The sequence below is a fragment of the Callithrix jacchus genome, chromosome 3 (genome assembly GCF_049354715.1).
Source record: "Callithrix jacchus isolate 240 chromosome 3, calJac240_pri, whole genome shotgun sequence".
Lineage (NCBI taxonomy): Eukaryota > Metazoa > Chordata > Mammalia > Primates > Cebidae > Callithrix > Callithrix jacchus.
This window is the reverse complement of record NC_133504.1, coordinates 142,688,249-142,704,961: the sequence shown is the minus strand read 5'-3', so window position 1 is coordinate 142,704,961 and position 16,713 is coordinate 142,688,249. Positions and strand designations below refer to the sequence as shown.

Genomic DNA, 16,713 nt, shown 5'->3' with positions numbered 1-16,713 from the left:
CATAATAATGGCAATAATTTATATAAGAACCCGTTTTTTAAGTTTCAAGGCCAAAGCATTCTTTAAAATGGAACAATAGTAAATGTATTCCTCCAGTTATGAGAAATCTTTTATGTAAGATCCCTTTTGTAAAGGGACTGAAATAAGATTTCAGAAAGGTCAAACCTATTTTATTATTCTGTATCTTATAATAGGGAAGGAGAGTGAGGTAGGGGCAAGAAACCCCAGATTAAATGCCTAGGGCTAGATACAGAAAACCCAATTCTTTCATTCAGAGTTCCCATCCTACCTTTGCTGCATTAACTCATTACATGTCATTCTCAATCTCTCTAAAAGTAAACGCACAAGTTTCAAGAAAAGATATAATACTAGAGGAAAAATAACTTAAGCAGAAGTCATAAAAACTTATTTGCTAGGGAGTGGGAACCTAATAAATAACTTTTCAAAGACAGGATGTTGATTTTCATATGTTTTTATAAAAGCTAAACAGAAACAAAAGCAATATATCAACTCTTGGTTGTCCAACTGTAACTCTGTATAAAATCTGCTTAAAAAGTATACTTTTCTCCTATACCCACTTTACTTGCTTTACAGCTTTTTTCCTTTACTCTTTGTGTCTTCAAGGAATACAAATTTATTTAAATATTAGGAAAAAATACTTGTAAATATAAATCTGCCGAAAAACTAAAGTACTGCAAAAGTTGATATAACAATGCATGGATATTGTTACCATTTATCAATCAAGTACACAAATTAGGTAAATCATAACCTAATTCAGCCCAGAGGCCTGAATTTCCTAACTCATGAAATCTTTTAAATTTTTTCCAAAGCTCTAAAAATCGATCTCCCTGCTGCTAGATATAATGTCAAATTTCAATAATAAGAAATTGCTTGATTTTTGTATCTCTTTAGAATAGTGGGAAAAGCATGAGATTTTGAGCTGTAAGATTTGAATTCCAGTTTGGCTTAACTTTACAAACTGGGAGACCTCAAACAGGTTACTTGACTTCTGAGCCTCAGTTTTCTCATCCTTAAAATAATCTGAATATCTGCTTTTGTAATTTTGTAAGAATACAGTAGAAGTCAATTGATTAACTCAATCCCTGGCAAATAGTAAGTAAGCACTCAATAACTTTCTGATGTTACCATGATATTTTCCACATAAGGTGTTATAAAGATTAAATTAAAAGAGAATGTATGTAATATGACTTACTAATTGCTGGTATACAATAATTATCTTTCTCTTTATTTGTTCCTTGCAGTCCATTACTTTGCTGCATATCAACACGTATTTTACATTTTATAGCAAAATCTTTCAAGTTAAACAACAGGAATTTAGCACATAGAGTAACTGGCATCATAAACTAAGTGTTTCTATCTTAAATTACATTTAAGTAGATGTAAAAGTCTAACATCCAATATGATGTAAAAGTTTTTATTGAATGTAAGAATAAGATGTTTATGATTTAAATACAAACCATAACTCATTTGCTTCTCTAAATTTACTTGACAAAAATTTCTCCAAGTTGTACTTTATATTGCTAAGTCTATCACTCCACATTAGAACAGTATAAACATCCCCTACACAAGATAATGTTCCTGAAAAACCTCTGTAATAAAAGCATATCAGAGTCAAGAAAAAGAGGGTAATGAAGATTAAGACCATTACTGACCATACGAATATTTGTTCTATTTACCAAAATGAAGCAAACTGGATAGCATTCTAGAAAAAAATAGCATTGGTTTTCTATATCTTCAATCAATAATAATAGCAGTTACAAGACTACATTTCATTCATCTTTCCTTATTCACTAGAAATTCTTTGGGATTCCCACTTCACTGGAATTTCAATACAGTTTCAAATTTGTTCTGCCTTGTTTTAATATCTGTAATATGTTGTACGTTATAGGTTTTTTTTATCTGATTCTTCATCTAAATGTTCAGTTCCTTTCTCATTTTATGACTCAGAGTTACTAATTATAAATGGTCAATCCCAAACAGAGAGTAAATCAGTTCTGAAAGTTTTGGATAACTTTTAATACCATCAGTCTAACTGAATAAGGATATTTTATATTCCTCCCATATACTAATATTCTTATTTTTCTACTTATGATCCCCCAGGTTCACTTTCCATTGAATTTCTTTAAGTCTTACAAGGTTGCACTCTAACTTAAAAAGAAAAGTTTACTATTCACCTCTCCCATTTAGATTCTCAACCCTACTATATCCCCTAACCAGAGTAAGTCAGGCTTTTTAGATAACTAGAAGTTGAGAGTAAAGAAATTCAGAAGAAATGTAAGTAAACTAGAACTTCAACTAAAAGAAATATAGTGAGCTGGATTACCATTTATTTGTATGCATACAAAATACTTTAAATGAGAGAAATAGAGGCATCTGAGCCAGTTTCAAAAACTAAATAGCAATTATCTTTAAAAAAAAATTCAGAGAAGAAAAAAACTAAGAAACCTATATTAATATTACAATGATGGCCAGATGTAGTGTTTCATGCTTGTAATCCCAGCACTTTGGGAGGCCAAGGCGGGTGGATCACGAGGTCAAGAGATGGAGACCATCCTGGTCAACATGGTGAAATCCCGTCTCTACTAAAAATACAAAAAATTAGCTGGGCATGGTGGCGCATGCCTGTAATTCCAGCTACTCAGGAGGCTGAGGCAGGAGAATTGCTTGAACCTGGGAGGCGGAGGTTGCGGTGAGCCGAGATCGTGCCATTGCACTCCAGCCTGGGTAACAAGAACGAAACTCCGTCTCAAAAAAAAAAAGACTATGTTGGGCTGTTCTTGCATTGCTATAACGAAATATCTGAGAATGGGTAATTTATAATGAAGAGGTTTAATCGTCTCAGGGTTCTGCAGGCTATACAAGAAGTATGGCTCTGGCATCTACTCAACTTCTGGGATGGGCTCAGGGAGCTTATAATCATGGTGGAAGATGACAGGGAGCAGGCATCTCATATGGCACGGCAGGAGCAAGGGGGTTGGGGGAGGTGTCATACACTTTTAAACAACCAGATCTTGAGAGAACTCAGCACCAAGCCATGGAGGATCTGCCCCCATGATCCAGTCACCTTCCACCAGGCCCGCCCTCTAACACTGGGGATTACATTTCAGCATGAGATTTAGAGGCAACACACACCCAAACTCTATAAAACACTAAACTAAATGTTGACAAGAATGTAGCAAAAGAGAATCTATCCTACAGTACTGTGAGATCATAAAATAATAGTGCCTCCATTTTTGGCAGTTTCTCAGTTCCTTAAATGCATTTCCATGGATTATCCCACCACCACAAAAAAAAAAAAGAAAAAAGAAAAAAAGAAAGCTAAACATATACATGACGTATGACCAAGGCATTCCACCCAGGAATTTTTACTCATGAGAAAAAAAAGTGCATGTCCATAAAAACAATTGAACAAGAATATTCACAGCAGCCTTATGTATATAAAGATATTGTTGGAGAATGAAAAGACAGGTACTGACTGCAAAATGTCCCATCAACAGGTAAAGAGATAAACAAATGTGGCATTGCCACACAAATAACATTATTCAGCAATAAAAGGGAATGAACTATGGATTCATCAGCATGGTCGAATCTCAAAATCATATTAAAAGAAGACAAAAAAGGGGTAGCCGGGCATGGAGGCTCACACCTGTAATCCCAGCACTTTGGGAGGCTGAGGTGGGTGGCCTGCTTGAGCTCAGGAGTTTGAGAGACGAATCCCTGTCCCCATCAAAAATGCAAATATTAGCCAGGCATGGTGATGCACACCTGTGGCCCCAACTACTTGGGAGGCTGATATGGGAGGTTGAGTGGAGACTACAAAGTCTGGGAAGGCTGTAGTGAGCCATGATCATGCCATGGTTACAGAATAAGACCCCATCTCAAAAATAAATAAAAAATATAACAAGAAGACAAAAAGGAATGCATATTGTATAATTCCATTTAGATAAAACTCTAGAAAATGCAAACTAATCTTAGAAATCAGATTAGCACTTGCACAGGGAAGTTTTTGGGAATGATGAACACGTTCACTATCTTGATGCATGCATGTGTATACATGTGACAAAACTCATTAAGTAATACACTTTAAATATGTGCAGTTTACTGTATGTCACTTACACTTCAATAACGCTAGTAAAATATAAAATACTGTATTCAAGGCTGTAAAATAAAACAACACATTTAAAAGAACTGAAATCACACAAAGTATGTGCTTTAAGAGTGCTAGAACTAGAAATCAGTAATAGAAAAGTTTCCTGATAATCTATGAGTCGGAGAGAAAATTACAAACACTTTGAACCAAATGAAAATAAAAATAGTATATAAAAATGTGTAGGATATGGTCAAAACAGTGCTTTAGAGGGAAAGAGTGTTAAATGCTTATATAAGAAAAAAGAAAAGCGAAATCAATGACTTCTACCTTAAGAAACTAAAAAACAAGAGTAAATTATATCCAAAGTAAGGAGAAGAAATAATAAAAACAAAAAAATCAATGGAAGTGAAAAACAGAAAAACAACTGAGAAAATCAAGAATAAAGCAAGGAGTTCGCTCTTATCACTCCTCTTCAACATTTTATTAGAAGTCCTACACAGTGAAAAAAGAGAAGGAAAAGAAAAAATATAAAGATTGGAAATAAAACTGTCATTATTTTCTGGCTACATAGTTATCTCTATAGAAAATCCCCAGGAATCTACAAAAAAGTTCCTGGAATTTAATAAGTGAGTTTGGCAAAGTTGTAGGACACAATGTTAATATACAGAAATCAATTGTATTGTATGTACTAACAATGAATTTAAGCACTAAACCCAAAGAAATACTTATGTATAAAGCTAACAAAACATGAGCATAATTTATATGCTACACAAAAAGCTACAAAGCTCTAACAAGAAAAAAGTCAAAGAACTAAATACAGGCAGAGTTACATCATGTTCATGGTTTGGAAGACTTAATATTGTTAAGATGTCAATTCTCCCCAAATTCTTCTGTAAATTGAATGTAATTCCAATCAAATAGCAGTGTTTCCTGTAGACATCTTACAAGCTAATTCTAAAATTTATACAGAAAGGTAAAGAAATTAGAATAGCCAAAACAATCTTGAAAAATAAAAAAAAAATTTGAAAGGCTCACTCTACCTGATTTCAAGACTTAATATAAAGCTACAGTAGGCTGGGCGCAGTGGCTCACATCTGTAATTTCCAGCACTCTGGGAGGCCGAGATGGGAGAACTGCTTGAGCCCAGGTGTTCGAGACCTACCTGGGCAATATAGCAAGCCCATGTATCCTTTTTAATTAAAAAAGAAAAAAAAAGCTACAATAAACTAGACATTGTGATATTTAATCAAGAGAGGCATACAGATCAATAGAACAGAATAGAGTGTGGAAAGAACCTACACAGATATTGTTGACTGATTTTTGACCATGTACCACAGCAATTCAAGGGAAAAGGATATGGTCTTTTCAAAAAATGGTACTGGAAAAGCCTAGAAAGTCATACGCAAAAAAAAAAAATGTTTGACCCATACCTCACACCCACATAAAAACCTGAGTCAAAATGAGCCATACACCTAAAAGTAAAATAAAGAGATCATAGGAGAAAATTTTCATGACCTTAGTTTAAGCAAATTCTTAGATACTGCACTAAAAGCACAATCTATTTTTTTTTAAAGTAATGAATTTGTCAAAAGCAAACCTTCTGTTCTGCCCAAGACACTGCTAGAGAACAAAAAGACTGAAAATACATATTTGTACATATCTGGCAAGGGACTTATATTCAGAATTATACGAAGAACTCTCAGAACTCAACAAGAAATAACCGTTTTTAAATGGGCAAAATATTTCAATGAACACTAACAAAGATGTACAAATGGCAAATAAGCACATGAAAAGGTGCTCAATATCATTACTCATGAGGGTAATACAAGTTAAAACCACAATGAGATGCTACTATGTATCTATTAGAATGACTATAATTTCTAAAACTAACCATACCAAGTCCTGCAAGGATGCTAAGCAATTGGACCTCTCATGCATTGCTGGCTGGAATGCAAAATGGTTCACCAACTTTGGAAAACAGTTTGGAAATCTTTTATAAAATTAAACATACACTTACAATATAACCCAGCAATCCCCTTCCTAAAAAATAAAAACTTGTATTCACACAAAAACATGCATGTGAATGTTTACGGCAAGCTTTATTCAAAAACTGGAAACAACTCAATGTCTTCAACTGATGAATGTATAAACAAACTGTGATATGTCCATACAAAGGAATACTACTCAACAATAAAAAAGAATAAACTATTAATAAATAAAACAAAATAGATGAATCTCAAATGCACTAAGCTACATGAAAGAAGCCAGACACAAAAAGTTATATATACTATTTGATTCCATTTATATAATATTCTAGAAAAGACAAAATTGTAGGGATAGACAACAGGTTGTCTAGGTTTAAGAGCTGATAAAGGTCCAATTACAGAGGGACAGCACAAGTTTTTTACAGAAAACTGTAATGAATCTTGATTGTGGTGGTGGAGTTACATAGCTCTACACATTTATCAAAAATCACAGAACTGTACACAAAAATTTTACTATATATTAAAAAATAATTTTTAAAAATAGGCAAAGGTAGTTAAAAAGAAAAAAAAGGCAATTTAGAAGGTCTACAAAACAATGAAAAAAAATAGAACAGGATGGGCACAGTGGCTCACGCCTGTAATCCCAGCACTTTGGGAGGCTGAGGCGGTCAGATCACTGGAGGTCAGGAGCTCAAGATCAGCTTGGCCTAACATGGTGAAACCCCATCTCTACAAAAAATATAAAAATTAGCTGGGTGCAGTGGCTCACACCTGTAATCCCAGCAATTTGGGAGGCTAAGGTGGGAGGATCACTTGAGGTCAGGAGTTCAAGACCAGTATGGCCAACATGGTGAAACCCCACCTCTACTAAAAATACAAAAATTTGCCAGGAGTAGCAGGCACCTGAAATCCCAGCTACTTGGAAGGCTGAGGCAGGAGAACTGCTTGAACCCAGGAGGCAGAGGTTGGGGTGAGCCAAGACCACACCATTGCATTCCAGTCTGGGAGACAAGAGTGATATTTCATCTCAAAAAAAAAAAAAAAATTAGCCTGGTGTGGTGGGAATTGCTTGAACCTGGGAGGAAGAAGTTGCAGTGAGTGGAGATGGCACCATTGCACTCCAGCCCGGACAACAAGAATAAAACTCCATCTCAATAATAATAATAATAGGACAAAATAAAAACAAGGTCTTGGGAATAATATCAGGTCATAAAAAGAAGGCACGAGGTTGGACATGGATTTTTTTTTTTGAGAAGGAGTCTTGCTCTGTCGCCAGGCTAGAGTGCAGTGGCACAATCTCAGCTCACTGCAATCTCTGACCCCTTGGTCAAGCAATTCTTCTACCTCAGCCTCCCGAGTAGCTGGGATTACAGGCAAGTACCACCACACCCAGCTAATTTTTGTATTTTTAGTAGAGATGGGGTTTCACCATGTTGGCCAGAATGGTCTCGATCTCCTGACCTCATGAGGAGATGGATCTTAAAGGCAAGACAAAACAGCACTAACTGAAATGTATTACATTTCCTTAGGTTATGAATGTATGCAATTAACTGTAATAGACTAAACAGGACCTGTACCTTCATCGCTTATAGAAATCACAGATTCTTCCTATCATATCATTATTACCATGGATCTGCTTCTATCTTATTTTGTAGGCATTAATAAACATATTTATAAATCATATTGATGTTTTCTAGTATTTTGATAACTATTTTACATAACTGGTTTCTTTTGTAATCCCATGTATTTTACTTTATATATTTAGAATATATTAAATATTTTTAAATACATATAAAGCAGCTAAGACAGTATTCATAGGCTTCCCTAAACCATCAAAAGGATCTATGGCAAATAAAAAGTTAAAAATCCCTGCTCTAAATTATTTTGCCCCCATCTTACAAAGCACCTCTTTCTCCAGGACCTGTAATATACTTCATACATGCATGAAGTGTCACTCTTACCATGGTTATATAATAGTTTATACCCAAGACACAGATACATACAGCTTTTTTAAAAAGCAAGTCATGTTTGTTTATGCTTCCTGGATAGTAGTCCATATAAAATTAAATATAGCAAATAAATATTCCACCTAGTCATATAAAATACAAAGAAGAGACCTTAGACTGAACACTAAAATGCTAAATGAAATGTACTTTCTGAAACCACAGATGAAACTAGCTTAAAAAAGTCAACCTTACATCTCACATAAGAAGGAATTTAATGAAGGCATTTCAAAAAGGATCTCAAGTTGATAAGAATGTAAAGTTTAACTCATTTAAAAGTTTTTTAAAAAGGATATCAAAACAAAACCAAGCACAAACAAAAAAGCCAGATCTCAAAGGTATATACAATATTAAAACTCTTATGATTCTTTGGGTTAAATGATAGCAATTACCAACCAAGTGACATATAGCAGGCACTGAAACAATGGAAATGCCCACACAGTGGAAGGGAACAAAGGGATCCAAACTATAACAGTAACAAAATCAACAGTGGACTCAGAGACCACCAGAAGTGAAAAAATGTTCTGTGGTGTAAAGGTAATCTGGTGAAAACTATGAAAAAAAAAAAAAAAAAAGAACCATTTTTAGAAAAAAGCAAATATTAGAAATATTAAAGTAAATATTACAAAAGTCATTGTACTACAAAGGCATTAATTCCTTCCTATCAATAGAATGTACCAGTTTTAAAAATTTTAGTAGGAATATATCTTTTATTTTATAACAGAAATCAAGAGACAAAGAGAATTTGCTCATCCTTCCTACCATTATTGGTTGTCAAAATCCAGCCACATAAAACCATTCATTTATTTTCAACTTAACAAACTATCATTTCTGGCTGAGTGCAGTGGCTCACGCCTATAATCCTAGCACTGAGAGGCCAAGGAGGGCAGATTGAGCCCAGAAGTTTGAGACCAGCCTGGGCAAGAGAGTGAAACCCTGTCACTGTTTATTTAAAAATATATATATATTTTTAATTTAAAAATATCATTTTTATAAATATAAACATAATTTTTAAAAATTTTAACAAAAATATGCATTCAATCTATAATAATCTGTCATATCTCTACCAATATCTTCAACATTTTTTTGTTTATCTGTTTTTGAGACAGAGTTTTACTCTTGTTGCCCAGGCTGGAGTGCAATGGTGCAATCTCAGATCACTGCAACCTCCACCTTCCAGGTTCAAGTGATTGTCCTACCTCAGCCTCTTGAGTAACGGATTACAGGTGCCGGCCACCACGTCAGGCTAATTTTTTTTATATTTTAGTAGAGACGAGGTTTTACCATGTTGGCCAGGCTGGTCTCGAACTCCTGACCTCAAGTGATCCGCCTGCCATGGCCTCCCAAAGTGCTGCGATTGCAGGCATGAGCCACTGTGCCCGGCCAGAATTTGTTATTATAAGCAGTCACAATGATGAGTCTTTAAAGTTATTTTTTTCTGATTACAGAATCACTTTGTGCTCATTACAGAAAACTTGTAAAATGTTAAAAGAAGAAAAGAATGTCCCATAATCTTACCAACTAGAAAGAACCATTGTAACCATTTTATTTCTTCTATGGGTACTATCTTACTATTAGTAAGAATACTATTAATTAATATTTATTCACCACTTCCTTTGAGCTATTCAGTTAAGAGCTTTCCAAACATTTTCATTTTACCTTTACAACAATCCTATTCAAGTAGTAGGTGAACATTTTACTGTTGTGTCAAGTAGGGTTTAAAGAGGTTAGGAAACATGCCTAAGGTCACACAGATAAGTGGTAGAGCTGAAGCCAGCATCCCTGATCACTATACTACACCACCATCGATATACAGACAGAGATACTGCCATATTCTACTCTTTGCTCCTAAAATTATAAATATAATTTTTAGATGGCTATTTAATAACAGCACTTGGATATATAACTTTACTGAATCACTCCTCTCCTGGATCAGATTATTTTCATATTGTATTCAGGATAGTGTGATTCATTCAATATAAAAATAAATGCAAGACTTCCTTGTCTACTTCTAAATTTAAGTTAAAATATGTATTTCAACTTACTCTTTTACTGAGGCAAATAACTGGCCACATACTGCAACCTAATGTGCAGCAGCAACAAAGGCAGCCACAAAGTAGCCAACGTACATTAACAGGAAGGTTCTTCTTAAGACAACTGTTAACTCTGTTGATGCTGGCTTTAAATTCTTCAGGAGCTACCTAAAGAAAAATTTTAAGAAATAATAACAATAAAATATTAATGTCAAAAAACATGACTGATTAGCATACATTTTTCTATTTTTTTCAGAAAAAAACTCTCATTTCGAGGCATACAAACAGTACATAAATGAGACACTCACTTTTCCAGTTAACGAAGAAGGGAATTCTGATTCAAATTTGTTGCTCAGTCCAAATCTATTTTAAAGAATAAAAAGAATATGTTATTATATGTCATTGTTGCCAAAAATGTAGACCATTTAATTTGAAGGTCAAGTCAATAGAAAGCATTTTAACATACAGAGGAAGTTTGAGACATAAAATGAAAGTTGGAGATAAAATAACTGTAATAAGCAATTTATGAAATGTTAACAAGCAATTATTTTAGCAGTTAAATGGAAACTTTTACATAATAAGAGGCTGAATGTTAATTAGCCAGGAGTATGTAAACAAAAGTATAAATGTTTCATTTAATTGAGCTATCACCTTTATATCTTAAAAAGTAACTTCAAAGCATATTATTTTAATGGATGGGATAGCAATTTTTTTCCAGCTTTTAATGTTATTGGTGGAAACAAATAATGGCTGTGAATTTTAGCAGGTGTTCTAAACAAGCAATAAGATGAGGAAAAAGAAAAATGCAGGAAAAAGAGTGGGGAAGGGGAAGAATAAGGAAAAAGGGAGAGAAAAATCAAAAAGAGAACCGTTTTAGGTTCCGTTCAATACCTATTTGTCAGTGCATTAGATGGTATAAAAGAAAAGGTAGACATGTACTATACCTAAATCTATTCCTATTACCTAAAAGACCTTTTCTTGATTACTGGTTAAAATATTCCATGGCTTTAAAACTGATAAAAGATTTAAACTATGTTCAAAGAATGGTAAATATAACAAGAAGATAAAATACATAATAAAAACAACCTATTTTGCTTTTATCTATTAGAAGTCTACCAGTACTTGGAGAAAAGAGAATTCATTCAAATCACAACTATTGAGCATGGTCCATGAAGCACCTCGGTAGGCTTTTGTGGCTTTTACAGCTTCCTTTGTTTCCTTAAGAAATCAATCACATACGAGACCGATTTTACTTTTATATAATCTGAGATAATTTTGAAAGTTCATGTAATACACACAGTAAAGTTTTGAATGATGGACTCCAACTTTACACCTACATCTAAATGGAATCTTGAAACAGGCTTGTTTTACTCATATCCCACATACTTCCATTTCACTACCTCTACATTCCTCTAGTCTATAGCCATAACTCAGTGTAAACCACTCCCATCTATTATCCTGCTTTCTCATCATCATCAAATTCAGATTTATCTTTCCTGACAGACCTTTCCATTCCAAACTCCTTTAACACTTTCCTTTGAAATCCTCAATCTGTTGATCTTGCAGCTATCAGGATACCTCCTTATCTTAAAAAAAAAAAACAACCCTTAAATACATACAGTCATGTGCCATATAACAAGGTTTCAATCAGAACATACTTGAAAGTGGTACCATAAGACTATAATACTGTATTTTTACTGTACCTTTTCTATGTTTAGATACACAAAAACTTACCCTGTCTTACAATTGCCTACAGCACACAGTACAGTAACATACTGCACAGGTTTATAGCCTAAGGGCTATGGGCTATAACTATATAGCCTAGATGTTTAGTAGGCTACACCATTTAAGTTTGTATACACACACTCTGTGATGTTTGCACAGTGATGAAATTGCCTAACGACCCATTTATCAGAATAGCCCCCACAGTTAAGCACCATATACTTGTATATATTGTCACTTTAACCACAAACCCTGTTGAAATGCCACTTATTTTTAAGAAATCCTCAACTATAGTTCACTCCTGACCTTATCTACTCTAAAGAACTTTACCTTCTTCACCTCTATGTAATTCAGCAATCTACTCACTGTGATATATTCTGGATACTGTTATCACTTGGGACTGCATTACCTCTGAAATTCTGAACTGTAAAATTCTCCTTTTACTATTGCCGTCAATCATTTCATTTCTCCCATCCTTACTAAATTTGTTTTTTGGCTTCTGGTTGTAATTTACTGCTTCCCACCCCTCCATAGCTCCCTATGACTCCCTTTCCTTTCTTATTTGCCACAACTACGTAGTCAATCATTTTGACCATACTCCAACAAACACCTTTAATCATGTCTACAGTGTCCCTTGAGAACCCAGGTTCAATTGAATTGTTTACTTTCTTCACACTGCCTGGAGCTACTGGAGAAAAATCACATTTATAAATGCATCATCATAATAAATATATATATATATATACACACACATAACATATATATCTTATTTCTTAACTACTGTATTAAAAAAATCATATCTTAGTTGCAACTAATGAACCAAAATAAGATTATGTTACCACCTGTATAAAATTAAAGCTTCTTGGAGGGTAAGGTTTGGGTCATTCATTCATTTATTTTTGATCTCCTAAAATTACCCAGGATGTATGTCTTCTTTTGTAAAGTGTCTGTTCATATCCTTTGCCCACTTTTGAATGGGCTTGTTTTTTTCTTGTAAATCTGTTTTAGTTCTTTGTAAATTCTGGATATCAGCCCTTTGTCAGATGCATTTATAAATGCATCATAATAATAAATAAATAAATACACACACACACACACACACAACATATATATCTTATTTCTAACCTCAGTGAGTATTATAGCAATCTTTAGTCATCCACAATAAGTTCCCTTTTCCATGCTCCATAGTTGTTGCCCCTGTCTTTAGTTGTTCGACTTTATCCTCACATTTTTTGCAGATAACCACAGTCATCAACTCCCAGAGAAAAAAAATATCATTGAATACAAATTGCTTTACCTTCCCTTCCTTTTATTTTTGGATTTACTTATACATCTTCAGTATTTTTACCATCTCTCAATGGAGAAAAACTTTCCCAAACTAACCATTTACTTCTGGTTGCATCCCCTCCAGTCTCCTCTGCAATCCATTGTATTTCTACCTGCTTCAGGCTCCTTAAACATAGCCTACAGGCTGGGTATGGTGGCTCATGCCTGTAATCCAAGCACTTTGGTGGCCAAGGCAGGCGGATCACCTGAGGTCAGGAGTTCAAGACCAGGCTGACCAACATGGTGAAACCTCGTCTTAAAAAATAAAAAAAATAATATCATTTTAAATTAAGACATGTTTTGAACTCATAATGAATTTTGCCTTATAAATGCAGAAATGTAAGAATCTGCTGCTTCAACTTGTTTCGCTCCCAACCAAAAATATATGTTCAGTATTTCTTTTCTTCTGAGTCACAGTGATATTTTTAACAGTAAAATTTTTTAAACGGAAATATCTTACAATTAAATTAATTATAATACAACAATGTGAAAAGATACTACACAGGTCAAAACCATGTATACTAGAGAAAGTAGCCTGTTACTCTGCATGCCTAACTAGGAAGTCCCTATACTCTGGCTAATTAGATCACAAGTGGGCATCTGCTTTAAGAACAGCTAATCCCTGGGCTGGTTAGCAGCACATGGAATGGCAAGGCCCAACAGTCCTGCCTAACTTAGATAACATTAATTTAATCAGCTCTCTCTTGAGGTATCTGAACATAAGACAAATAGATGGTAACATGAAGAGCTGACAGACAGTGAGAGGGCTTAAACTGAAGTCAACATGTAGTAAAGCCATCGATAATTGGAAGTCAAAATAAACTGAAGCCAATAGTAAGCAGAAACTGAGATCAGCAAACAAGTAATGATGGGCCAGATCAGGGAAGGTCTTGTAGAATATTAAAAGGACTCTGAAGGAGATGGGGAATCTTTGAAGGGCCTGATACAGAGAAGAGACTTGATCTGACTTACGTTTTAAAAGATCACTATGGCATATGTATCAAGATGACTGTAAAAAGAGATGCAAAGGGAAGAAAAAATACATACACTTTTAGTAATGTAGATGGATTCTTGCTATGTTGCCCAGGGTAGTCTCAAACTCCTGGGCTCAAGTGATCTTTCCACCTCAACCTCCCATGTAGGTGGGATTATAGGCACATGCCACTATGCCTGGCTTAAGAAAAATATATTCAGTGTAAGGCAGAAAGGAGACTGGCAACTCACTCCAGCCATGGAGTGGCACAATAGGGCTAGACTTTGAAGACAGAGCCAAGATGTCAAGACAGAATGGATGCAGTGAAAGACAGAGGAAAATCAAGAACATATCAAAAAGATTTTCATCTAAACAAACAGAGTCCTTGATCTTCCACCAACTAGTAATGGAAGGGTACAGCTGAAACTAATTTGAGGGGTAGATTATGAATTTAGTTTTGGATATTTTGGATTCTGAGACATTCAATCTGTACAAATCTATAGGTACAGAGAATTTTTATCTTCCTACAGATATGACAAGACCTATGAGCATATGAACTAGAAATTTCAAACTAAACACATAGGTTATGCAGATGAGCACTTATTTCCTAAATTCAGCCTGGTGGTGCATGCCTGTAATCCCAGCTACTCAGAAGGCTGAGGCAGGAGAATTGCTTGAACCCAGGAAGGGGAGGTTGCAGTGAGCTGAGATCATGCCATTGCACTTTAGCCTGGGCAACATAGAGCGAAACTCCATCTCAAATAAAAAAAAAAAAGAAGAAGAAGAAATTATTATTCAGGGACATTGTGAGAACATTTCAGCTCCTGTGGATGCAACTGAGTTTTAAATGTAAGATTTAAAAAACACAATTTTTTCTCAAATCTAATGAATCATGTAATGAGGGCTATCACATACCATACACCTTAAAGCTAAAGGATAAAACTTTTACCAGGGTTCCCACTTCAAAATCTATGATCTGGTGGGAAAGACTCTCTCTGCTTCTGGCACATGCTATTCTCTTGGCATACTAGCTGCCCCAGCAGCAGAACAGAAAGTGCAGGAATGCCATCAAAATCATTCCCAGTGAACAGTAAAGGCAGCCAGTTATTTAACCTCAGCCTACACAAAGCTAAAATTAAAAAAGAAACCATACACGCACAACTGAGGAATCAGATAGCAAAAGTGGCCATTGCTATGTATTTCCATATCTCAGAGGAAAAGTGGTGAAATTTGATGGTTTATACCCAGAATTGTAATAACTCCTTTAATCTAGAGATCAACACCTTAGCTGGGGCCACTATCGTGTCTTATGGAGGCTGCTTTAATAACCTTCTAAATTTCATCCTAATCCCTTTACAATCCTTCCTGGCCCCTACTGAACTCTCCAACCTCATTTCAAGACACTATCCCCTTTGTTCACTATATTCTAGCCTTAATACAGAGGTATCCTTTCAGTTCCTCAGGCAAGTCAAGCTTGTTTTGGCTTGGAGTCTTGGAACCTGCTGTTCTCCAGATCCAGGGGCTCTTGACAAGACTCTCATCCTTCCTAAATGTTAGCTTCCTCAGAGAGGTTCTCCCTAACCACATTATTTTCAATCACAGGACCTCATCCATTTTCTTCACTGCAATTTTATCAGATAAAGTTTGTCTATTAGCTGTAAACTCCATGAGGGCAGAAACTGTGTGTGTATCATTTTGGGTTTAATTATATACCCAGAGCCTTGTGCAATATCTGGCAGAAAAATAGGCATTTAACAAATAGTCATTAAATTACTTACCAGGAAACCTCAATAAGGACAGCTGATAATCAAAGATTAAACAAAAAATACTCTGAGAAAACAAAATAAATATTGTAAAACCCAAATAGTAAAACCCAAGCATCTACATTCATCAATCAGAATAAAATTCTCTTACTTTATATATAGTTCTAATAAGGTTGGTTGTTTTATTTCCAAGTACAGCTGATCAATTACAAAGAGAGAAGAATGTAAACCAAAAGCAATAGCCCATACATGGAATTTAAAAGAAAGTGTCATTTAAAGAAGGTTCTCAAACTCCAACATTTCTCAAGGCCACTAAGACATCACTGTGTATCAACCTGATAGCCGCTTTTGATTAAATGATTCCTCTAGTCAATTAGATAATCCTGATCTATGCTCAGAATCTTGTTTTAAAGCAGAAAAGCATACATCACGTTTTAGACTGATTTCCCACAAAATGGTAAAGATTAACCAAAAAACATGCATACAGAGTTAAACATCAAAATATGTGATAAGTAATAATTTGTTGAATGCCCATTATGGATCTAGGTCATTAGATAAATTCTGACTCTCACAAAATCCACTCTAAGGTGGATATTATCCTTCTTTTGCAGATGAAAAAACTGAAGTTCGGAAAGGTTAATTTGCTTATGGTTACAGTTAGGAAGTGACTGAGAATTGAAACCAATTTGCCTGACATTGAAGACCACTCTTTTTCCACCCATTACTTTCCAAATATGTCTGACAGAATCACATTAACACTCTTAACAAAAATAAAAATCCCTAGACTCTTCCCTTCC

At 34.8% G+C, this 16,713-nt stretch overlaps 1 protein-coding gene across 2 annotated transcripts in view; it reads right to left on the bottom strand.

The window, feature by feature from the left end:
- Positions 1 to 16,713, bottom strand: part of CHIC2 (cysteine rich hydrophobic domain 2) — a 38,308-nt gene that overhangs the window by 14,508 nt on the left and 7,087 nt on the right. The window contains exons 2-3 of one of the 2 annotated variants that reach the window (XM_002745837.7): positions 10,441 to 10,495; positions 10,145 to 10,300 (exon numbers count right to left, since the gene is read on the bottom strand). In XM_002745837.7, the coding sequence (XP_002745883.1) occupies positions 10,145 to 10,300; positions 10,441 to 10,495 (211 nt within the window). The remainder of the gene's footprint in view (positions 1 to 10,144; positions 10,301 to 10,440; positions 10,496 to 16,713) is intronic. The other variant, XM_008993345.4, reaches the window with a different exon arrangement.